The 25,476-nt window shown below is 35.8% G+C and overlaps 1 protein-coding gene across 2 annotated transcripts; it reads right to left on the bottom strand.

Moving 5' to 3' along the window:
- Positions 1-383: 383 nt before the first annotated feature.
- On the bottom strand, positions 384-25,476 carry LOC121327850 (ankyrin repeat domain-containing protein 10-like). 2 transcript variants are annotated; one of them, XM_041272116.1, is made up of 6 exons: positions 25,121-25,476; positions 18,388-18,540; positions 15,948-16,039; positions 8,198-8,439; positions 7,380-7,466; positions 384-1,549 (listed from the first exon to the last, which is right to left on the bottom strand). In XM_041272116.1, the coding sequence occupies exons 1-6, from the start codon at positions 25,316-25,318 to the stop codon at positions 1,104-1,106; spliced, it is 1,218 nt and encodes a 405-aa protein (XP_041128050.1). In that variant the 5' UTR covers positions 25,319-25,476; the 3' UTR covers positions 384-1,103. The 2 variants fall into 2 exon arrangements, with proteins under 2 accessions (XP_041128050.1, XP_041128051.1); XM_041272117.1 differs by lacking the exon at positions 7,380-7,466.

Here is a 25,476-nt window from a genome sequence, read left to right as displayed (position 1 = left end):
CTAGCACTATTAGCTGAATGTCTATCTGTTCAGTTTCTAGCAATAATAGCTTAACATAAGTATTACCAGGAAGGTCCATCCAAAGTAGTTCAGAGTTTTGGACTCAATCTGAGTCTTTTGTTATCAAACTTACTTGATATTTAATTGACCACAGTTAAATTTGAATTGAGAATAGTAATCATGTATTGCAGTAAAGCTACTACAACATTAAAACCAAAAAAATATATATGTTGATCTGTGATCCTGCTGCAAAAGATGAGTGAATTATGGTATCTAAAAAGTTTAATGTCTTTAGTAAAGCAAAGTAACTTGTCATGAAAACCTATTTAGACAATAGCTGTATTGTAAAAATAACTGTAAACCTCACAAAACAAGTACATCTGAATACTGTTTTTATTTGTAAGCAATGAAAGCAGTTACACAAACTACAAAAATTAAAATAATAACAGATCAAACCCAGGCTGTGTAAGTGCTACAGCCTACTCTGGCAGCTTGAATACCTTTTCAGTTTAACAACCATCATAGCATGCACAAATTCAAGAAACCCTGTAATCACATACTGTAGTCATTCTGGTCAGTATTGACAAACTTTGACTAAATTTGTTAGCAAACTCTCAAGCTTTCATATGCTAGAAAATGTTCAAATATAGCTTTTAGTTTAGAATAAAAAAGATAACTTACATTGACCCATATAATGGATTTTAACTTTTCATATCTACCATTTTAAACTAAGTAATTACATTTACAACTGCTTGTTTTTAATGCAATGTAAAAAAAAAACACACACACACACACAAACAAACAATGCAAAACGTTGAAATTGGCAGGTTTCCCTTTTTAATAATTAACTGAAGGAAAATTAAGGAACTTTTACTGCCAGTATCTTGCCTTTTATCTAAAAAAAAAAAACTACTTCTCAAAGTAAACAAAGAACTAATGCAAAAAACCCCTTCCCTTATGAAGCATGGTTCACTTTTTTTTGTTACTTTTTCCATAAACATAAGGAACCAGCCACTGAAAGCATTGCCCATCTAAAGTGTAACTGTTAAATTAGAGGATCACACAGTAATCTGTGCAAGATCTTGACTTAGGAAACCTTGCTTTTAGGAACCGTGAAAGAGGTGCATGGCGCTGTAGACAGCATTGTTATACCGCTGTTCTACTTTAACTGAACTGGAGTGTTCAGCCATGCTGCTGGCTTCTGGAATGCTCTCTGCAGTATCTCCAAACCCATGATAATGTCCATACTGCAGTGTGTCTCCTGGATCTCCACATTCATAAGGGTTGGCTGGTGCCCAGGAAGGCCTGTGCAACACATGGCTACTGGGGCTTCCACCAAGGTGCAGCGCTCCACACATATCAGGGGCTTGAGAGCCATTTTCTGCTCCCAAGTCAGGGTTTAGGAACTTGATGGATAAGCCATTCTCAGCTGGCTCAGCTTCCATTCCATTGAGCTGTGGTTGAGGGACGTGTCCATTTGTCGCAAATCCATTTCCCATCACCTGTCCTGGCAAGCCATTGTGGCTCACATCTGCTGCTAAAGGTGCACCTGCCATTTAAAATAAGAGGTTTATAAATGACATTCACAAACACCCACCTGATAGCTGTTTTTACTGGAGCCATGATGAAAATAGCTGCAAATGGTTAAATACCACAAGTACAACACATATTCTGGAGTTAAAAAAGAAAAAAGTGAACACTAAAGACATATACATCTTCAGGTCTTCCTAACATCTTCATAGACTTAAGGAGGTGTGAATAATAGACATGTGCATCAACCAATTCATGAAAAGTCCAGGTTATTTTATTTTTCCCCTCCCAGTAACAGTTCAAAATATAGGTAATGATCAGCAGCTTTTGAAAAATGTCAGTTAACTCCTCCTTTGTTTATATTAGGATCACATTCCTTCCTGTTCATTTACTTGTATATTAATTGATGCATTTCTGCAGTCAGAATTTAAAATATGCTCAAGAATTGCTAAAGAATTCTCCAAACTTGAAGATTTATACTATATTATTATATATATAATATATATATATAATATATATATATTATATATATATATATATATAACGTGAGAGTCTCTACAGTCACGTACATCTTTTGTGCACATTAATAAGAAAATCTTAGTAATCTAACGTAGAATCAATATCTTTGCAATCCAGAAGTAAAATGTACGTTATGTGCTGTGGATTTCTAAAGCCTTAACCCACAAATTCTACATCTTCCTGACCTGAAAGAATATTATTTTAGAATTAAGGTCCCAACAGTAGGGTTGTCATTCAAAAAATTAAAACTTTTTTTTTCATTACATCACATAATAACTGTCAGTATCTCTCAGTTTAAAGTGTGTACTGAACAACTTCATTGTAAGAGTAACTACAAAATTCCATAAAAGCCAATCATTTGATTAAACTGATGTCTGTACATTCCAAACTGAGCCATTCAATAGCAACCTAACCTCGAATTTCAATTACATTTCATTATGGGCTTTGGCCTGTTTTCAAAAACCTTTGGCAAAGTATAAGCATCTCTTCTCACTTTTATATATCTAGAAACATTTATAGTCCAGACTATGGAAAAGTCTTTTGAAAAGCTGCAGGGAAAACTGGACTTAAAATGAGCAGAGAACAGGAACTATTGCATTGCACCATGTGGCTGAAAAGATGCTTGTTCTCAATTTCTGAATTGCCTGGCAAAGTCTGGAATATAAAATAGTACAGTATAGAAAGGCGTTTCCAACAAATCACGCACCAATCTTAATTTCGGATGGGGAAAAACACAACGTTTGACAAGTTGTAATTCTTATTATGTTTTATATGTAGAGGACCAACATTTATTTTACATACCCTCTACAAAATGATCTAAACTTAATATTCATAGCATTGAAAAAAATGTTTAGATACTTTAATAGGCAATACTGTGCAATATCCTGATACAAAACCTGTGGTAGTCCAGTAAAATCTTTTTTTTTTTTTCTTTTTTTTGTACACATTAACAGCACATATGCAGTTGAACTGTTTAGCAAGCCTAGTTCCTGATGCTAACTAAAGAACAGCAAACCATTTTGAAAACAATGTTGCATGTAAGCCGTCTATATTTATATGGTAAAATTAATATCAACAGCCAGTGTAAAACAGTGATCGACCTGTACATCAAAATGCTAACTGCAGACCACGGAACAAACACTAGATGGTGCAACACAACCGTTAACGCATTTGAAAAGGAAAGGATAGTGAGATCATCATCAGAATTACGATATCAGAATTGTAACTAAAATGGGAAATTAATGTACATAACAAAGACAAACCACCCGTGTTTAGGCATTACTGTGGTTGAATTATTATTATTATTATAAAAAAAAAAAAAAAAAAAAAAAAATCATCAAGCAAATCTGCGGATTTGTATATTAAACAATTTCACGTGCCTGGTCACGGTTTAAGATTCGAATTTTAAATAGATATTAATATAATATATTGTAATATTTTAATATTTGTGCTAGATAAACATGTATTTAATGTAGTAAACATGCTTTTTTTAAAAGAACCTCTTCAAACAACTCTTAACAAAAAATGGTTACCTTTTAATTGTAGCATATTATCCCTTGTCCGGTGTGAAAAGAAAAAAAAATGAACATAGATTAAATTTTAAAAAGAAATGTTGAGATTATCCTTTCCACTAATGTCTATTTAAACACAGCTGTGGCTTTGGTATTGGTGTTCATTAAGAGTTCTGCCATCCCTGAGCACATCATTGTTGAGATTAACGTTCTGCATCTACACTGTTGATAAACGCCGCACAGGGCAACGACTGCAAGAGCTGCAAATCATGGTTTTGTGCGCTTCTCCAAAACTAAACCGTCCCCTCTAGGTTTTGTATTATCGGGGGTACGCAGAGGTATGTTTTCTGCTCAAAAGACTTTGATTAATTTGAAGTTTGTTTCTCCTTTAAAGCTCCTCTCCCGGCTTTCGTGAAATTGTTTGGAATAGTGCTCTGCTACTTGCTTATAAATTGGCCACTTCTTTTCTGTAGATCGGTGTTAGTATTCACCTTTACCTGACTTTTGTAACCGCTTTAACTTGTACCACTCACTATGCTATTTAATGCTATTTGCTAATAATTTATAGCATAAAAAGGTCCAAATAATTTGAATAGTATGCATGCACGCACACACACACACACCTGCTCCCTTGAAGATCCTAGTTTATGAAGCACCACAAATTCTACACTGTAGAAATTAAATACATTTTGTTAAGAAAAACATCTGAATTAAAACAACAAATAACAAAAACACATTTCCTAGGTTGGGTGACCCCTCTAGAGAAGATCAAAACACTGAGTGGTACTGTATTATTGTACCAAAGTACTCAACCAGTGTGAGAATACGCAGCCACACTTTCTGTTATTGACAACAGCACGTCTGGTTTAGATCCCACGTTGAATCGTTTAGTAGACTATTATAAAGCAGAGTATCCTTCCACTAGCCCAGCCCAAATCACTTTTAGTTTCTTATTAAAAAATTAACGTGTAGCTCAAACTATTTTCAGAATGAGATAAGCTTGTTTGGGCAATCATGGCAAATATCTATCTTAAAATGAGCCCAGTGTTTAAATGTATCTAGTAAAACAGCGTTGGCCATTGAAAACTATGCATAGTGGATCCCAAAAGGTTTACAAACCATTGCATGGATTTCAAATCAAGATACAAATTAAATAAAAAGTAAACTACTTCCCCAAAAATCAATTGTATTAACCTGGCGGTGTTTAAAGTGTGGTATAGAGTTCAGTGACCAGAACTCAACAGCATTCCAAATGTGGTCAAACTCAAGCACTATACTACTGAACTGTGCAATTAATCTCCACTTCTCTAGGCATGCATTCCCCATTATTGTCAGACATTATGTTAGTACAACTAATTTACTCCATCCTTTTCACTCCCATTTATTGTGTAATGTAGTTTCCATACAATATTTGCATTCTTTTACTTAAATGTAACTTGTTCTCCCCAGATACAGGTCTGGTCCATATCGTTTTGTATTATAAATGCTTCATATGAATAGATTTAGTATCTCTGGGAATGGTTATCGTTCAATACAAATTTAACACAGTACTTCAATGAATGGCTAAAAGCAGGTAAGAAGTACAAACCCAGTCTGGTACTTAATGAGTTCTACATTTATTAAAAAATATCTAAGAACAGAAGCACGCATTCCACATATATATTGGCTTCTTAGTGCAGGCATTTCGTACAATTTATTCTGTAAAACTACTGCTGTATGCATGCAAAGCAAGAGAAGTTAAGGCATAAATTCCTGCTTTAATACACAAAGAAGTAATTTCCTTTCAGTATATACAGCTATGCCCAAATGTTTTGCATCACCGTATAGAATTAACTCATTTTGCTTCATAAAGTCGAATGAAACCTACTGAATAATGTTATGTTAACATATGAATTGCATACCAAATAATAGCTTACCAAATACTTAACAAAAAACTGACAAAAACAAAAAAAAGGTGATAACATGAAACACTGTACTACTATTATGGCATCCGGCAGACTCTTGCAATGTCATTTTGTAATTTCTTTGATTACATGATGTTAAATGAAATATCTAAATTATGTTCACACACACACACACACATATATATATATATATATATATATATATATATATATATATATATATATATATATATATATATATATATATATATATATATATATAATGTCTCAATCCTAGAATTTGAGGTGATGTAAAACTTTTGGCCACTGCTGTTGTCATTCACTACTGAACTCACCTGACAAATGGACACAATTGTCTCAACAATAATCTAAATGGAACTCCTGTCCTCATGTCTCACTACCAATTTATGACTCCAGTAAGATCAGGATCGATGTCTTTGAAACAGGACGGGCAATGCCTGGTACATCACTTGATTGTGCATCACCATGTCCATTACAAAGTTATGATTCTAGCACTAACAAACCACCATACAATACAGGCTCAATAGGGATAGGTTACTTAATATTTGTTAAATAAGTGACTCAGTACAATTCAATTACATATGTTATTAAGTTACTGCATGTGACTTGATAAAATGTTTTATTAGGCATTCCTAACAATTTTTATTCTTTCAATCACTTGACAAAAGCTTATTTTTCCTTATGAACACAACACCCAGAAATATACAAGCATTATATGCAATACAGTTGTGTGCAACAATAATGTATATATTTTTAAAAAATGATATATAAAACATGTACATCTTATCAACAATGTTAAAAGGTATGACTGACCTAATTTTATAAAAAGGCACAAATCCAATTGAAAAAATCCTAATCTGTAGCAGGTGGACCCATTTGCAGTTCCACCATAACAATTTGGAGTGCAAGAAACCAAAAGCAATCAAATTAGCACCATTCTAAAACTCGCGTTAAATTTAGCTACAAATTGCACTTACACTAAATGTATTTCTTACATTCACAAACTGGTATGTATTGGCAGGACTAACATAAGAGATTGGCAAAATATTTACAATTACAGACTCCCTTAGAAATAATCATATATCCAGGCAAACAGAGATGCAAGACCTCGCTTTCAGAGTGGTCCAGTTTCACCAAGTTGGGTGGAACAAACATAGAGCACATGTAACTGGCTCAAGACCCCAGTAAATGGCAAAATTAGGATTTTTAGCTACAATCTCTGGCTACCTGTCCCCAACTATAATCACCAGCCTATGCTGAATCCCCTTGCATCATGAATAGGGAGAGGAAACTGTTACTGAACTGTTGATCCCTGTAGAAAGGAAGGAAGTGAAACACATTAGAAGGTACACTTGCAGTGTATAAGATCCTTTAGAAAAGGAGAGGGGGGGGGGGGGGGGGGGGGGGGGCGTCCTTGTTAGAAACAGAAGAAACATAAAAAAATAATTTCCTTCAGAAGGCAATAAAAAATTACTCAAAGTCGTCCTTAATATAGCAACCATGCAGGGAACTGGGCCAGGAACTAGCTTGGCAAACAGTGATAGTACACAGTACATCAACAGTGGACAGTGAATGGAGAGCAACATATTATGAACATGAAGGCCCAAATTATTCATGCGAACCGAATGCGACTCGCCCAGCTGCCTTTGAAAACAAAGCAGTGGGACAGCATTCAGATATAATTGTATCTACAAGGTAACATTTAAGCTACATTTTTATGAATTTTGTAGTTAGAAATACGCATATTTATTTGTGCACCGGCAAGGGATCTGCATTGCAGGGGCCGTGAAAATTTCAATTTCTTTTGGTCCTGGAGAACCATTCCCCACAGCTGTGTGGTCTTCTCTAATTTCAGTGCTGCTGCTGCTGCCAAACGGAAAGTGTCTCTTCCCACCTGAAATGACTGGAGGCTCGGATTCGGTTTGCATGATTTCCAGCTCTTCCTCTGCACCTCTATACATCTTCATGGGTAAGTCCAGACCTGCGTACACAAACAAACATCGCAATGGCCATATAAAAGCTTCCTTGCTTTTCTTTTTTGGCACACTTTCTCACTCTCCTCAATGTAGTTACTGAAAGCCATTTAACAAAACTGATAAAAACGTGGAACAGGCAACAGGGCTTAAAAGTAATGCTCCCCATAATTAAGTTGCAGCAAGCCGCTGACATTGTTAGCAAATCATTCAAAACTACTGCTCAACACCATTTACTAGGGCCCCCAGAACATGATACATTTGGAAGTGCTTGGCCCACGTTTCAAAACACAGAGGATGTTTGCCTTAACTATGCAACACTCCCAGAAACATGCATCTCTACAGAAACCCTGATCATTAGATTAACTGGACCATTACCAAATCATTTCTTGTCAAATAACTTAGCGGCCTCCACATTTTTTATCAGCAATTCCACAAATAATTTAACAGTTTTTAAAAACTTCTTGTCATCACAATCACAGCCCTCTCCCCGAGCTGGACAATTTACAAACTTAAAATGACACGATTACATTGGGGTCAGGTGAAGTGGTAAAGCTTTTTACTCAAATGTAAACCAACTTACTGTACTTTCCGCAAAATGTGAATAACTGGTAAAGACCGTGCATTACAGTACAGCGAGGTGGTTTGTTTCATTAATTTTTGAAAAAAAAGTCATTTATATAAATGGTGAAAACTTTGATAAAGTCACTACCATTGTCTTCACTATCCAGACACATACCTTCAGTTCTAGCTTTCTTCACTAGCTCAGACTCCAGGTATTCAAGCGATCGCTTTCTGGGTCCACCATTGAAGTGAACCCTCGAGACAGTGCTCTGGTGAACTCCACTCAACGGCCCATTGGTATAGAAACCATTCAGCTGATTGAGCTGATTCTGCACGTTTGACAGTAGTTGTGCACATTCCTGGAAACCCTGGGCATGTGCAAGATCTGCTGCAGTCAGGCCACTAGCATTCCTCAAGCTGCATAATAAAAAAGACTGAATTACCCTCAGTTTTCTGGTGCCGTTTACATTCAATATAAAAGATCAATCTTTCTTCCTACCACTGAAATGAACTCTGAAGGTGATATGATAATTTTTTTTTTAAATAAATTACTATTTTAAATGTATTCTTTACAGAATCAACTCATCACTTAAAAAAGATCTTGCATTGCAATGGGAATGACAATTGCACTGGCATTCAGTCACCAAATATGCAATGACAATTATCAATAAAAGTGCCTGAAACCTGTGTCCAAGATCCCATCATTTTTCTCTCCCCTTTGGTAAACAGTATAACAAATATCCACAGTCAATCAAGGCTGACAAAGGTATAAGGAAATCCATGTTTTTCAAAAGCACCACAGCACCACATCTTCTTGTGAGTTATTCATAGCACTGTAGTTTTTTCTTCATGAGATCTTCCAGTCTTTGAGATGTGTGATCCAGACACCACCAATAATGGAAATGCATTGAAGATCAGTTGCTCCAATATTACCAACAACAAAAATTATGAAATTGAATACAGGACTGCACATCTGAAGATGGTCTGTATCCTAGCCTGTCATTTTGTGAAGACTTCAGTAGGAGCATGCAACCACTCCCAAAGAAATGGGCCTCGCATCAAGCAGGATGGACCCAGTCAACTGGAACATGAACCTCTAAAGTTATGAAAAATGCAAACTATGTGTTACATTAGAAAAGGTATTTACATGCATGGAGATAAATGTATACAAGTTGGGCAGTTTGGGTTGGAATCACGTTCAATGGGAGTACTGAACTTTGCATCTTTCATGGATGGGAATCTCGCAGCACATTTTGCTTAAAACCCATGTTTTGATCCAAGAATGTCTAATATCTGCAGAATCAGCTGAAGAGTCAATCTTGAAGACCACCCATCTTCCGAAAGGGGGAAATAGGCTCAAATCAAAGAGTAGTAAACATTCCTCAATTGCAGTTGTAGCATCCCCTAGATTTTGAGCAGTATCTAAAAACTTTAAAAAGGTTGATTAGTTACCAATCCAAAGACTAATGTGCTTTTAAGTGAGTAAACCAAAGCATGGTCAAATAATGTAAGGATATCCACTTATAGATAGAGCAACATAAATAAATGTCAAACAAATTGCAAGTTCAGTGGTCTGAAACGTAATGTTAAATCAATGTGCATCAACGACGGCCATGCTTCTTCTGAGAAGTTTCTTTCATCTTTGGCTGGATTCCATTGCCTTCTTCTCAGGGATCCATTTGGATACATCTCTTCAAAAAGCTTTATTTATTGTTAATGCCTTTAATAGAGAAGACTGTCTCTCACTTTAAACATGGGAAAATGGACCTGGTACTTGGTTTCTTTGTTGCAGAATTTCTAGTTTTTTTTCTAGTTGATATAACTTTTAGTACTTTTTGTCAATGTAGTTGGGTAAGCACTCCAGAAACAGTGCCAATTAACTTTACAAAAAGCTAATCTTTAAACCAGAAAAGACCATTTCTCTCATTTACACAGACATTACAAGTACTTTTTCACTTTTGGAAATGTAGCCCCCTTTGGACAAACAGGTTTCAGAACCATATAGAATGTAACACACCATACTTTGAACTAATCACTTCCCATTGCAGTAGCAAGAGTGCGTGAAGGTGAATTTATTGATAAGCAAACCACTTTCTCAGAATAGAAACTGTTCTTTACAATGTCATCCACTACATTGTGCTAAAACAACATTTATTTTATTTAGGCTTTTAGTAAAAAAAACTAAGTCAGCAACCAACACAACCAATATATTTTAATGCATTATCTTATAACTCCAATAAATACTAGGATAAGAGCTACAAGAGGGAGGGTGGACATTAACCACACTCAGATACACAGGTAGACTCCTCAGATCATTATCTTGGGCTCAGGGTTGCATAACTGAATAAGGAAATACAGGAAAATAGAAAGATAATGCTGACTGGTATTTGTTAAAACATTTTAAAAAATTCTCAAAATGTACTCTGTACTACTGAATATATACCTGATTAACAGCCAGTTTTTATTTAATTTGTTGAACTTGACCAGGTTAAAGATGAATAAAAAATAAATGATTTTACTTGTATTATTATGCATTGCTTACTACATGTGTAGCACTTCTCTAGATCACATTATGTGAATTTTGCACAGTAAATGTATTTTTTAAAACGGTTATTCAGTTTACTGCAGTTCAGGGAATTTTGTTTTTCACCAGTAACATTTGGATTGTAACGGGCAACGGACGGACAACATAATGATGACTATATGGACACCGAGTGGCCATAGAATTATATACATATACAGTATAAAACAAATCATGTAGCTATTCCTAATCAAAGAAGGCAGTTTGCTTATTCATAAATTGACGATTATTATACAAAAGGTCCTCATTACAATGAAAAACAACAATTTATGGTAAAAACATATATATGAAAATCAGTCAATAATACTTATTTTCATAAGCAGGTAATATTAATAACAAATCACTCAAAAATTAAATGTTTCCAATTCAGGCATATACATATGAACATTAAAAAGAAACCAGCAATACAATATGAACAAACATAATAAATATACTCTACACTGGGGTGGGGAAGTGCCAGTCCCAAGTACACTTAGCATGATTCTGTTTAAATCTGCAGGTTATATAATAAAGATGTGCAATATAAATACAAATACTGATGAAGGGCAGGGCTTCTTGTTCAAAACCCAATGCACAATTGTAGCATCTGAAATGCATTAGGAAAAAAAAACATCATGCCAGCAACTACTGTGTCATTTGGCTAACAGGACAAAGGACTGTTCAGAAGTTAGTGTGGTTGACCGAGTCTCTTGCCAATTCATTAACATTTATTTAAAAATAGGATCCTTGTACTTATGTCTACTGAGAAATGTCAATTGATTTTCAAGAGTAGTCACTACCTTAAGGCAGTCCAAAATTAGCGCTAAATCAGTGTCTTTAATTAAGCCGACAATTTCTCAAATTCTCAATTTGATGAGGACCGCTTTAATGCCCAAATGAATGACTGGGAAATTAGAAACATTTAATTGTTGGACCATACAATTAGGAATAGATTTATTTTTATTTTTTTTAAATGCACTGACTTTCCTACCCAGCTAACATATCACCTTCAGAAATATGTTGTCTGTTAAAGCCATGCTTAGATAGTTCTGATCGATACTGTTACTATTTCTGTTAAAAAAATCTGATCTCAAAATTGCTATTGTTAGTTTACAAAATATATTGTACATTAGGGTAAGCAAAGCATGCAGATCTAAAACAAAAAGACTCTATAACTGTATTCCTAGTTTAGCATTAAAACCAATCACCGCAACAAATACCTCAACAGTATGCCTTGTGTGCAGAAAGGAAGCGATACTGAACACTCAATGCCACAACTGTAACGTTTTCGGAGAAGCACCTGTGGCAGTTTCAGCAGTTTCTATTTGGAATGCTCCCCCTTTCTAGGATTACTTGAAAAAATCAAGTCAATTCGAATTAAGTAGCTGTAAAACATTGACACGTGTAGTTTTTACAGTTTAGAACTTTCTGCAGTGTTTACGTCACTTTCATATGGGAAAATGGTGACTTAAAAACAACTAAAGCAAGGGTTAATACTGCAGTAACATTCATATAAAATACATTTGCTATATGCAGTGTTATAAATAGACAATCAAGCACCACTTTATGTTAATATTCTACAATAAATCTAGTCCAGTCACTCACTACTGACCAGAAACCTTATAAATATAATAACAAAAAAAAACCCCTTATAGCAGAAAGGATACACAGTGTTTTAAGAAAGGGTTGATGATATATAAAGAGAAAACAATCCATTATAACCAATTACTTTAATTGCTATCACAGTACTACAGGACACATCTTTGAACCTTGAATGTCAAATTGGGGGTACGGGGTGGGAGGGGGGGAAACCCCAATAGGGCGAGTTCAAAGCTTTGTTTGGATACATCTCAGAACATATGCATTTTGGCCAAATAAAGCTTTGCTGACACATTAATACTGACGTCGGCCAAAGCAGGCAGGCAGCCTACTGTGCAGTCGTCCGAGAGCACAAATATTATATAATGAACCACAGAACTGCCAAAAAATTCTTGACAAAAGGTGGTGAATCAGCAACATTTTCCAGGGCCGGACAGTTGATTAAGGGCTAACTGCATGAGTAAGCGCAATTTTCAGAAGCGCTTTCGGCAGTTCAAAGGTGCTGGAATAAGCATCAAGGACAAGCAACGTTCAGAATGAGTTGCAAGAGCAGAACACAATATTAAAGTTGCTGGGATGGGATCAGATTGGTTCGATGAGGCAAATCATGGATGAATCTGGCACTGGCAAGATATTCACATCCACCTTGAGGAATTGTGCACAAAGAGTTCAAATGAAGATTTAAAATCAGAGGGTCAGCAGCACAATATCAAGATAGATGTCTGAATTTCAAATCAGAAGGTCAGCAGCACAATATCAAGATATATGTCTGAATTTCAAATCAGCGGGTCAGCAGCACAACATCAAGATAGATGTCTGAATTTCAAATCAGCGGGTCAGCAGCACAACATCAAGCTAGATGTCTGAATTTCAAATCAGCGGGTCAGCAGCACAACATCAAGATAGATGTCTGAATTTCAAATCAGCGGGTCAACAGCACAATATCAAGATAGATGTCTGAATTTTCACATTTTGAATGAAAAGGATGGAATGTTGTCATCAAGGCATGTTTCAAATGTTTCCCGTGTGCAGAGCAATCTATCGTCTTCTGAGGCATCTCAATCAACATCAACTGATGCGATATGTGTTTTCAGTGTTCCCAGGCTCGCACACAACGACCCCCCCCCCCCACCAATAAACATATCCATCTCGTAGACACCAAAGCGAGAAAGTAATGAACTTCCAGAAACGTTGATGGGATTGAAGAAGTGAAGTTTGCACAATTTGTACATGGAACATACTGGTAACACTGTTTAGCTGATTACGATTATTGTCCCAGCAAAGTTTCAATTTGCAATATAATGCATACATTCTGAGAATACTTAGATTACCCCATGTATAAATGTAAAGCGATGATTCAGTGCAGTAAAGTAGTAAAAGTTTCTATATCTTTCTCTTTTTATCCTTTAACTCTTACCATGCAAGAGATATGACTGGTTGCCCAAAAGATAAGCTGTATATTTGTGCTGTAGCCAAAATACAAAAATTGAGAGAAAATACATCCTTGACATTGTATTTAACCTTTTAAGGTTATATTTGTCAATCCAAATAAATTATGAAAATTTGCCCTTTAGTCAAAAGGTTTGTCAAAAGGTTTATTTTTTTAATTATATATTACGTTTCCTACCATTTTTTTTTTTAAATAGTTATGGATGAATCACCTTTGAACTCTTTGTTTGCCACTATGTGCGTCCTTGTTAAGCCAATAATATTTTACAGGAACTAGCGCAATGCTCAGGTATAGCAATGCCCCATTCTATAAAATGCTAGTTGGGACAATACACCTTAAAAAGATGGCATGACAACACTGACAAATATAATTAAAATAAATAAATACTACATCTTATTTGTGTTTAAGCCACTGAACAAAAGAGACTGCCAAGCTGAATAGTGTTTTATTGTTAGATATTCAATGTTTGAATAACCTTGAATTTTGTAAGTTGTATAAATAAACGTACCATTTAAGGTTTGCCACTTGGTTGATCAAGTGTTGCAAAATATTAACCAGTCAAGGTAGTGAACGGAATGACCACTTATCAATGAGGAGGCTCATTAGCACACATGGGCATCCATAAGGGTAAGCGCCCACAAACCTGTTCTAAACCAGCATTCATTAGCTGAAAGAAAAAGATAACAACCTCTTTGTGGTGTTTGTTTCAAGTAATATAAAAACAGGTTCAGACACGATTACATCTCTGCCGATTTAGGATTACATTCATCTGCTTAAGTTGTGCAGCAAGCTCTGAAACTTCATTATAAAAAGATCTGGTCTGTTGATGCTGTTTCGTCAAGGCTAGTTGTCTATTTTAGCTGAACATCCATCATGAACAACTACTGTAACCTTCAGCTTCAGTACGAATAATTTTTCAGAAAAATCCCTTTGAAGTACTTTGGCATACAGCACAACTGACTGAAGATCAGTAGCAGAGCAACTAATTCCAGCACAATTCTTTCTACGTTAAGAGTTAAACGAAAGTGTTCATTTGATATATGCTACATTGTTATGTATAGCTACTTTCAAAATAAAGGGTCAAAAGAAAAAAAATGTTAAAGGCTTATAAGCAGTCATGTTAAAGTTTTCCTCATTCATACAGAATATCCCACATTCTGCATGAAGGATAAAGACTGGTAACATGTTTGCCCTTGTGGATACAGGGCTGGTAAACATGGGTTTACCTAGAATCTTGGTTTCAAGGGATTTAATGATGTGGTTTTCAACAATAAAGTTTGGGCTTTTTAGTGAACAACTATTTACCAGTTCATGAATTTTCAGTTAAATGGCCTTTGTCATTTAGGTTAGGAAGAAGACTAAAGCTGTAAAAAGAAACATGTGTAGGTCATATAAAATACTTTGGCATGCTGTACTTTACTTGCAGTATTACTGTCCAAAAGAGGTATAACTGACATGAAAATGTGATCTTCAGTTTAAACAAAATGCACATTTCATCATTTGACTTCCTTCTATATTAAATAAATCTTACACGGGATATGGAGGATCTGTTATGAGTTCTATTAAACAAACCTTTACTATAGGTTAAGAAAGGCGTTTTTAGTAACACAAGTTGAGTAAAGTAGTATGCCATTTACTGGCTCAGATATAAACCTGAATTATAATTAGATGCTTATTCTATATTCATGTTTGAAATGTCAAACCAATTACATGTTTAATTGTAATACTGAGGAACCTTTAGGAGTATATATTTTTAACAGGTGGTTTTACAAACAAAACCTTGAAATAGTGTGCTCTCTTATAATTGCTTTATTAACCCTCAGATGAAAAAGGATCTCATCCGTTTGTTTTGTTCAAGGGTTTCTGTTATTTGTGTACTTACATATTTAATTATATATGTTAAGTTGTGAATTATGGATCACATTTTTCAAACATGAAAATCGAACAAAAAAAAAGTTAAAAGGCTACATTGTGTTTATTGATTGTGTATTTTCTGGGCAAAAGTCTGTATGCCTTCAGCTATTTTGTACAAAGGAAGAAATGTGCATTTTCCTGAGTAATAGCTTAACTTAAAAAAAACATAACATCTATACAAAAAAAATTTCTTAGAACTACACAGGTTCATGCAAGTATAAAATATATATATATATATATATTTTTTGTTTAAAGTATATACATAAAAAAAATTAAGTACCAATGTACTTTATATTAACTTGTACATGTACTCTAGAATAATAATAATAATGTTTATTTTAAGAATTATTTACAATAATAAAAAAAGTAATGGGGATCTATAGCTTATGTACATGAACTTACTGTGCTTTTGCTCCTTGCAATAAAAGAGCATTGACACAGTCCACGCTCCCAGACCGAGCTGCCTTATGGATTGGAGTTTCACCCACGTAATCCTGCAAAGAAAGGAAAAAAAAAAAAAAAAAAAAAAAAAGGCAGCCAGTCACTCCTCAGTGGATGTTTTGTTGATTAACTCTGTTCTACATATAACTGCCCTAGACTGGAATGATTCCTGGATGCGACCTTCTGGGTCAGAGTTTTAATATGTAAGACTCCTAACCAATCACAGCTTACTTTGGGGGATTCTGTACAGTACAGTGTCACCCAAACTTGGTACATAAATGGGTCATTCTACAAATGCGGTGGCTTTTGGATCTGAAAATTTCTTGGAAATGAAACTCACCATTCATTAAGAAAAAGTTGTGCAATGCATTTGTGAACATTTTATCTTTCTTATACAACAAATTTTAGAGCTTAACGAATTTCAGTTATTTTAATATATTTAATCAAATAGTGGTTAAGCTGCTCTTTTGTCAGTGGTGTTACTCATACCTAAAATGCAAATATTGGTTAACCACAATCTTATTTGTTAATTGTTTTTTGCTCAACATGGTTAGGAAAGGAATATCTTCTAACAATGTTAACAAAGTTAAATAAGTGCATTTGATATTTTTGCGGAAATTACATTTTCCCAGCAATAAAAGGTGGTAACGCCACTGATGCTTTTAAAGTGTGACACACAAAATAAGCATACAGTTCATCAAAATTTATGGGAAAGTGCAAGGATGTGCTCAGTCACCATGTGCTCACCATGCAAGCCCCGCCTCCAATGATCTTTTGCAACAGTGAGGACTTCTTGAGGCCTTTTTATTTCATTGTAATGGAGAATTTTTATTTTGGTATACCAATGGCATTAAATTGAGTGACATTTTAAATAAACATATTTAAATAATTACTTAAGACTACTACTTCTCCACATATCTAGACATGTTTACAACAAAGCTTTAAAAACTATCAACATATATTGTTTTACACTAGAAGAAATGTCATAACACTTCTGCTCATATTATGAGTGATGGCCAATTTTCATGCTCTCACTGACTTTAAAATGCTAACTTTTGCAGCTAAAAGAGTAGAAAATAATGTGAATATTCATAAAAACCTTAATTAAACTAAGTATTTTGGTATTATTTGATTATTTGCCATTTTTATCTGAATTTAATTACTATAAAAAGGTGAGTGACAGCATTTGCCACCGCATTTGTAGAATGACCCAGATGGACAGATGTAGATGGATTAGCAGATATGCTTTTTACAAATTCAGTATTGGACACTGCAGTGAACAGTAGATGGCATGAGGGATGTTTTGTGGATTTAACTGAAAAGTACCATCATTGCTTGTAGTATCAACACAGTTGAGATGGTTGCATCACACCATCATCAGTGACCATCTGTGGCAGAGCAGAGCTCTGCCCTTTATAGATTGGTAGGGATGGGGTTAAATTCCCCTACCTGCCTGGGTTTATTGTGTTCAGGTGGCTGGATTGATTGGAGTAATTTACGATCAATCAGCACCCAGCCACCTGACATAAAAGGAGGCCTCAGTTTCCCATTTGAGCAAGCTGAGGAAGCAAGCCAACGGTTGTGCTTGCTGTTTTTTTTGGTTTGCGGTTTTGGTTTTTTGAATTTTTTTATCCAGTGAAGGCACTGCCCAGCCTGGAAACCTTTATTTTTTGTAAGTTTTGCTTTGTGTTTTGTTATTTGTGTATAAATACCTTTGTTTTGGCCCTTGTACCCTTTATTTTGTGTTTATTTGTGAATAAAAGTATTATTTTTTTGAACTGCAGTCTGTCTCTGGCCCTCTATCCACTCGTCAGCCTGTCACACTATCATACCTTAAATAAAATTATGGGTGTTCAATACAGCAAGCTGGATTAAATGAAAAACACCAGCTTCCCTAATGGTAAACTTGAGACCACATGCGATACCCAACACTGAATGAAAAAATATTTTGTATTAGAAAACATCTAGCAGAAAACCAAGTAACAAGGGAGAAAATACTGATCCAGGTACTGAGAATGTGTTGCAATAAGCAGGAGTTACATTATTAACAGGGGCAGAGCAGCAAGAGATCATTGGTGTTGCATATGACCCCCATGAGTTAATGCCAAATAGACAGAAAAAGTAAAGTAAAACTAAGAAACAAATCCCAAAACAACCAGCGGTTATAGCTACAAATGGTCAATCACGCTGCCTTCATCACTGCGATTTCAAATGTGATGCAGATATCTTTTCATACACTAAAGGTTTGGGGTAGCCACTCTGACATCTTGTAGCGTGGATATCAGCTTGTATCGTACAGCACTGTGTATGATAGTACCTCTAAATAAAAACTCTCCACTAATTAATTGTGCCGGAAACCAACTCTTAAATGTGCTGCATGTCCCTTCAAATCGGCACTTACCTGACGGTTAATGTCAGCTCCGCCTTGTAGCAGCCACATTAGGCAGTTTGGATGGCCACCGAAAGCAGCGATATGGGCAGGTGTTTGGGCAAACCGGGTTGTTGTGGCATTTATTCCAGTCCCCACCTGCACCAAGCGGATCACGCACTCCAGCTTTAAAATAAAGAGCATGGTTTAATACAAAACAAGGTTAACAGGTCTGCACTCAGCTACAGGGGAGTATCAGGGAATATATCATTTCTGGACATTATTAGAAGAGAAAAACAATGCGTTCTTGTGCAATATAAGCTTAACGTAGTTCACTGTTTGCATTCAGAAAAAGTAGTCATTTTAAAAGTGCAATTTATCAGTAGATAAGATGTTCAGTAAATAGTCTTCGATACAATGAGACAGTGCGACTTCTGGGTTGAAACTCTAAAATGTAGTATACAACGCTGTATTGCGAGTCTTTCATATATTAATTAACCAGTACTGTTTATTACCAGAGCGACCGCAGGGCTTTGCCAAGTGCAATTCAAAAAGCTAATTGGAAGAACAATTATGAGGGAATCAAACATCAGGCAACAACCTTTAAAACATGAGACAATGCAGAAGAGCAAAGCATTTTAACAATTGAGTCCTGACACTCATGTGCCCCAATACCAGGACACAGAGCCCTGGAATGACAACAGGCAGACAGCAGCGAACAAGATTTTAACAAGAGCGTTAAAAGCAATAAAGGGTGAAAAGTTACATTTTGATAAACATATTTTCTTGCTCTTCCTGTTAGCTGTACCCCCCCCCCCCCCCCTGAAAATGGTACGTCTCTTAAACTGACATCTCTATGTATCAGACTCAATGGGAAGCTCAAAGTTGTGTTGTTGAGTCTATCCTAACATACACAAGTTCTAAAGTCTAGGGTTTTCCAGCAGCATGATACTGGTGACTTTACATTTTCATGGTATAGAATATCAGCTATGCAGAAGCTCTTTGTAAAGCCTATAATATCACAAACCAATATGGCTACTCGATCATGATTACTCTACTTCTTGATAGTTTCCTTGCATACCACCCCTCCCCACAACATCTTATAAGAATGAACTATTTGCTTCAGCTGTAGACAAGTATATGAAATGCCTCCTCCAGCACAGCACCAGCCAGTATGAAATCATACTTTCCATCAAAGTAACACAAGTGATCCAACCCATACAACATGGCACATAAACGGGAGGACTGGCACTCAAATTAACCACACAACATTCCTCTTCGCTTATTCCTGGCTGCAACGTCCGTTATCCAGTAATCTGCTCAACAAGAAATAATTAACTCATGCCACTCTCTAGCCAACCTTGTACAACTGGGGTTCTGCACTTACAATTCACCGCAAAGCTGGTTTCAATAGTGTTCTGTAATTTACTTGTGATTCACATCTAAACATAAACCCACACACTGTAGTAATATCAATCAGCATAACAGTAACAGATTTGTGTAGATGCCAAAAACAAAGGCAGGAAGATGACTTTTGGCAAATGCTATAACCAAAACAATATAAACCCATGAATACTATTGAAACAAACCTAAAATGTGAACTTCATTATAAGACGGATCTTTATTTCCGTTGAAATTGCTCAGGTTTCTAATGGTTTTGTTAAAGTAGTGGATCAATCATATTTGCCCTAGTGCTCCCCTTTTGCAGTGAACAGCGTTCCCTCGAAGGCTAAAATGCGTACATTTTTCATAGTAACTGGCAACAACCTTCGCACTCAGTTTACTAACTTTCACAAGTTACTATCACAAATATCAACCTCAAATCGAGATTCCAGCCTCTCGAGGTAAACCTATTATTTTTAGACCATTCTTACAAAGCACTAACATAAGCAGATTCGTGTGTCTTGCAGCTGATTCTCCGATTTCCCTCTTTAAAAATGCACGTCACATCAGTGCAGAGCTCGCACGGGCACCAGCGAATCTACAAGGTGGGCAAAGCAGCCATCTCTGGCGATTCTGCCTATAGAGTGCTGCTCATGAATTAACAGTTTTTAACTTGTATAATTGAATACTAAAAGCAGTGAAATACAATCTTCCTGCATTATTTAGAAGTATAAATACACCAGTAAACATAAACAGAAATCACAATACTCACACTGACGGTTTTTGTTTTATTTCCCTTTTAAAAAAAAGGCCATTTCAGAAATCATCTCAAGCGTTTTGTAACTGGTAAAAATGTAATCAGCACATTAGATGAACATACACATTTAAGTGTACAGTAATTGAAGACATACCATGTCCAATTTTTTTGCAAGTTTATTCATCATGTGACCTCACTCCATGTCTCTGCTGAAACTCAACATGGCGGCTTCACCAACGAAGAAAAATAGCAGTGTTTCAGTAAGACAGTTAAAAGAAATCGGATTATCTACATAAGGATGGTGCAATAGTATTCTTAAAAGTTTTGCTGTAATTCGCGTGATCATGTAAACATGTAGAGAATAAGAAAGCAAGTAAGATGGCAACAATGGCAAAGCACTGCATTCTATGCTGAGAAACTAGATAGTGTGCTCAAGGCGGAGCTTTCCTGAAGTAAACTAAATTAACTGTGTATTTCATTATTGTTTAGTTTATTTCAATCCATGCCACCTGCCTTTAATGATGCTATAATTTGCCATTTTAAACCATGGCTGTTTCTTAGCTCAAAACTATTTTTCTAGCTATACAATCCTTAAAGGAATTGGATCACTTTACTGTGTAAAGGATGTAGTCACTACACTTTACACACCGTTGGTTTCATAAAGACATTCTGTCTGGAGACACGCCTCTTTAAATCTTGCAAATAACACTGAAGAGTTAGGAAAGAAATAATTGAGAGGATTAATTATGTGTTTATATTAAAAAGGGCGCTATTTAAATTACAATCAGGTAATACATAGCAGTGAACCTGCTTTAGAGCAACGAGTCAGTCAACACGCCTTTATCCTGGTTATGTCAGTAAAATGCTAAACTTAATGTGTGGAGTACTGTACATAGGATTACTCTCACATGTCTTTGCTGGACTGTTGCTAAACTGTTTCATATTTTTTATTTGCACTGTAAGCTAAACACGTCCTTTCAAAACACATTTTTGTAAACTGAACTACCGTGTTAGTTGAAGACTGTAAATATGATTAGTAGCCTTAAAGATGGTTACAGTTGAAGGACGTACAGATGCCATTATTTCATGCAGTAGTATATAGCAATTTTATGCAGGCCACCAGTTAAGCATGCAGTCTATCTATGATAACAACCGACAGGGCTGCATAGGATCAGAGGAGGATTCAAAATCAGAAGTAGAGCCACAATAAATGTCTTGTTTAAATTTAATGTAAATTGTACAATTGTTGAGATACTTGTTGGAATATTGTTTCAAAATTTTATAATGCAACCAAAATATATTAAAAGGGTTAATGCATGGCCGAAGTTTTCTCACTGATAATTTACCCTCTCAGTCAAAACAGAAAGTTTCTCAGTATCTAAATAGCTTAGAGGGAAGGCTAGTAGTGAATATAAGGTTTGTTCAGGTTAATCTTAATGTGTAGCACATGAGAAACAGGCAGTGTAACATGTACAGTATTTGCTGAAATAGATTATCAGTAAACAAAAATTACAAAAGAGCAGCAAAAGGATAAACAGGGTGATCCACCATATTACATAATACAATTTAAAAAATGATTTGTTAAGATAAATAAATGGGGTACATATTTACTTAGAAATACGTAATTTATAATTTTTTAAGACACCCCTAAAATGTTAGCTGGGTATTTGATTGCTCCTCCAGCTGTGACTATCAAGGAGTTTATTCAGCACATAAACACATTCTACTTATGACTCAAGCAGAAGAAATGCTTTTTTGTTTGTCTTGTTTTCAAATTAAACAAAGTTGCCTAGAAATCTGGCAGCACCTGCAGAACAGCTGCTGCACGCATACTGAAACTTCATGCTCTAATTAATGAATGCAGCTACCTCCAAAAAATAATAAATCTATTCAATTTTATTTATATCTATCTATCTATCTATCTATCTATCTATCTATCTATATATATATATATATATATATATATATACATATATACATATACATATATACATATATACATATAATATATATATATATATATATACACACACACACACACACACACACACACACACAGTGCCTATAGAAAGTCTATACCCCCTTTCAAAATTCACCTTTTGTTGGCTTATAGACTGGAATTAAATGAAAAAAAGCAATTTTTAATGTATTTTATCTACAAATCCTACCCCACAACTTCCAAGTGAAAAACATATTCTAGAAATTTGTAGAAAATTAATTAAAAATAAAAACTGAAATAGCTTTGTTGGATAAGTGTCCACCCCCATTGTAATAGCAATCCTAAAATAGCTCAGGTGTAACCAATCGCCTTCAAAATCACAAACCAAGTTAAGTGGCCTTCACTTGTGTTAAATTGTAGTGATAACTGCTAAATTTCAGCAGTTCCTGTAGGTTCCCTCTGCTGGTTAGTGCATTTCAAAGCAGAGACTCAAACATGAGCACCAATGCGCTTTCAAAAGAACTCTGGGATAAAGTTGCTGAAAGGCACAGATCAGGGGATGGGCATAAAAAAATTATCAAAGGCCTTGAATATCCCTTGCAGCAAGGTCAAGACGATTATTAAGAAGTGGAAGGTGTATGGCACCACCAAGACCCTGCCTAGATCAGGCCATCCCTCCAATCTGCATGACCGAGCAAGAAAGAGACTGATCAGAGAGGCTACCAAGAGGACAATGGCAACTTTGCAAGAGCTACAGGCTTTTATAGCCAAGACTGGTCAAAGTGTGCATGTCACAGTAATATCCCAAGCACTCCATAAATGTGGCCTGTATGGTAGGGTGGCAAGAAGGAAGTCATTATTCAAGAAAGCCCACCTTGAATCCTGTTTGAAGTATGCAAAAGAAAACACTCAGGAGATTCTATAGCCATGTGGCAAAAAGGTTTGTGGGCTGACAAAACTAAAATGGAACTTTCTGGCCTAAATGCAAAGCGTTGTTTGGCGCAAACAACACAGCGCATCACCCAAAGCACACCATCCCTACTGTGAAGCATGGTGGTGGCAGCATCATGTTATGGGGATGTTTCTCATCAGCAGGTACTGGTGTACTTGTCAGGACAGAAGGGAAAATGAATGGAGCAAAGTACACAGAAGTCCATGAGGAAAACCTGCTACCCTCTGCAAGAAATCTGAAACTGGGATGGAAGTTCACTTTTCAGCATGACAATGACCCAAAGCACACAGCCAAAGCTACACTGGAGTGGCCAAGGCACAAAAAGGTAAATGTCCTTGAGTGGCCCAGTCTGAGCCCCAACCTAAATCCAATCGAATATTTGTGGCATGACTTGAAGATTGCTGTCCATCAACACTTCCCAAGGAACCTGACAGAGCTTGAACAGTTTTGTAAAGAAGAATGGTCAAATATTGCCAAATCTAGGTGTGCAAAGTTGGTAGAGACCTATCCCAACAGACTCACAGCTGTATATATATACATATATATATGTGTGTGTGTGTGTGTATATATATATATATATATATATATATATATATATATATATATATATATATATGTATATATGTTTTTTTTATAAAGCTCAAGTACAGTATGGTTTGCATTATTGTGGCAGGTCATTTGCAAAAGACCAAATTATCATGACAATCTTATTTTATAAACATTTCTAATGTAGTTTACTCTGGGATTCGTTTTATTAGTAACTTTAACGCAGACATACTGTTTTTTCGCGTTTCGGGTCAACCCTGTAACATTAACTTGTGCAGAACGAATTTAACTGTGAAATCAATATCATATCACTGCGCGAGTTCAGTGGCTGGTACAGCCGACCCGCCTCATCCCCTTTGCTCCTGTTTACGATTTGAGTTGGCGCCTTTCTCCGCATTGGTTGATCTGAGTAACCAATACAAGCTGAGCCACGCCAGAAAGCTTGGCTCTGCCTGACTCCAATTCTTTTTATACTGTGCATTCGGAAACCTACATTGTTGTAGAACGTTTTCTAAATGTATTTTGAAACCACTACTACCAAAAAATAAATAAATAAAAAATAAATTAACACTAGCTTCAGGATCACTGTGACCAATACGTTCACATTCAGCTTAAGAATGCTTTATTTGTTTTCAGAAATATTAGGGGGCATTTCAACACCTACATTTAGATAGACGACATTCTTTAAACATCAGCAAAGCTGGATATTTTGAAAAGTCTATGTATCTTTTAAACGCGTAAGAACTGTTCATGATGAGCTTTTCTGCTACCGTTATTTGTAAAGCTACCGCTCTGTTATTATAAGACGGTAACACACGTGTGAGTGTACACTTTATATACATACTCTGACGGTAGCAAATGTAAAACTGCTTAGTTACCGTTAACGATAATATTAATAAACATAATAATATAAATAATAATAATAATAATAATAATAATAATAATAATAATAATAATAATAATAATTTGCGTGTTTTTTTTTGGTTTGTTTGTTTTTTACTATTATGAATAATGTAACTTACACCTGTTTTTACCTGTAGAATAAAACAATCAATCAATCTAAAGATTCTGATTCTATAATGGCGGCTTATACTTCACATTAAAAGGTTACTTTAGCCGGCTATCTAAAGACACTCACTTTCTAATACGTACTTGGTAGTTTATTTAATTAGTAATGGTTAACGTGTACCTTTCCGAAATGCGCTGCCCAATGTATTGGCGTCCAGCCGTAGAAGGAATCTTCGGTAGCGAGGTCTGTTTTGTTGGCGGAGTCCTGGAGGAGCGAGCAGAGAGCGCCGACGTCCCCGTCCCTACAGGCTCTGTGCAGCGGGTAACGCACATTCAACACCTCCTCGCTCGAAAACCCGGATTCATACCCCGCAGACATTTTGTTCCAAGATAACTACAAGTCAATAAGGTTAAATTGGAGTAATCGCGGGGAAAAAAATGTGTTGTTGTTTAGTTTAGGCTGTCCCAGATGCTTTATTTGAAGCGCACGCCACGCTGCGGACAGTCAAGCAAACACAAAGAACAACCCCCACCACC

This window comes from Polyodon spathula, chromosome 15 (assembly GCF_017654505.1).
Source record: "Polyodon spathula isolate WHYD16114869_AA chromosome 15, ASM1765450v1, whole genome shotgun sequence".
Classification (NCBI taxonomy): Eukaryota; Metazoa; Chordata; class Actinopteri; order Acipenseriformes; family Polyodontidae; genus Polyodon; species Polyodon spathula.
This window is presented reverse-complemented; position numbering and strand designations above follow the sequence as displayed.

Bases quoted from the DNA above. Each gene is read 5' to 3' on its own strand.
- LOC121327850 (XM_041272116.1), bottom strand. From the start codon at position 25,318: ATGTCTGCGGGGTATGAATCCGGGTTTTCGAGCGAGGAGGTGTTGAAT. The intron at 18,541-25,120 runs GTACACGTTAAC...TTTATTTTAAAG, and splicing joins GGGCAGCGCATTTCGGAAAG to CTGGAGTGCGTGATCCGCTT. The intron at 7,467-8,197 runs GTATGTGTCTGG...TTGTGTACGCAG, and splicing joins GAAGAAAGCTAGAACTGAAG to GTCTGGACTTACCCATGAAG.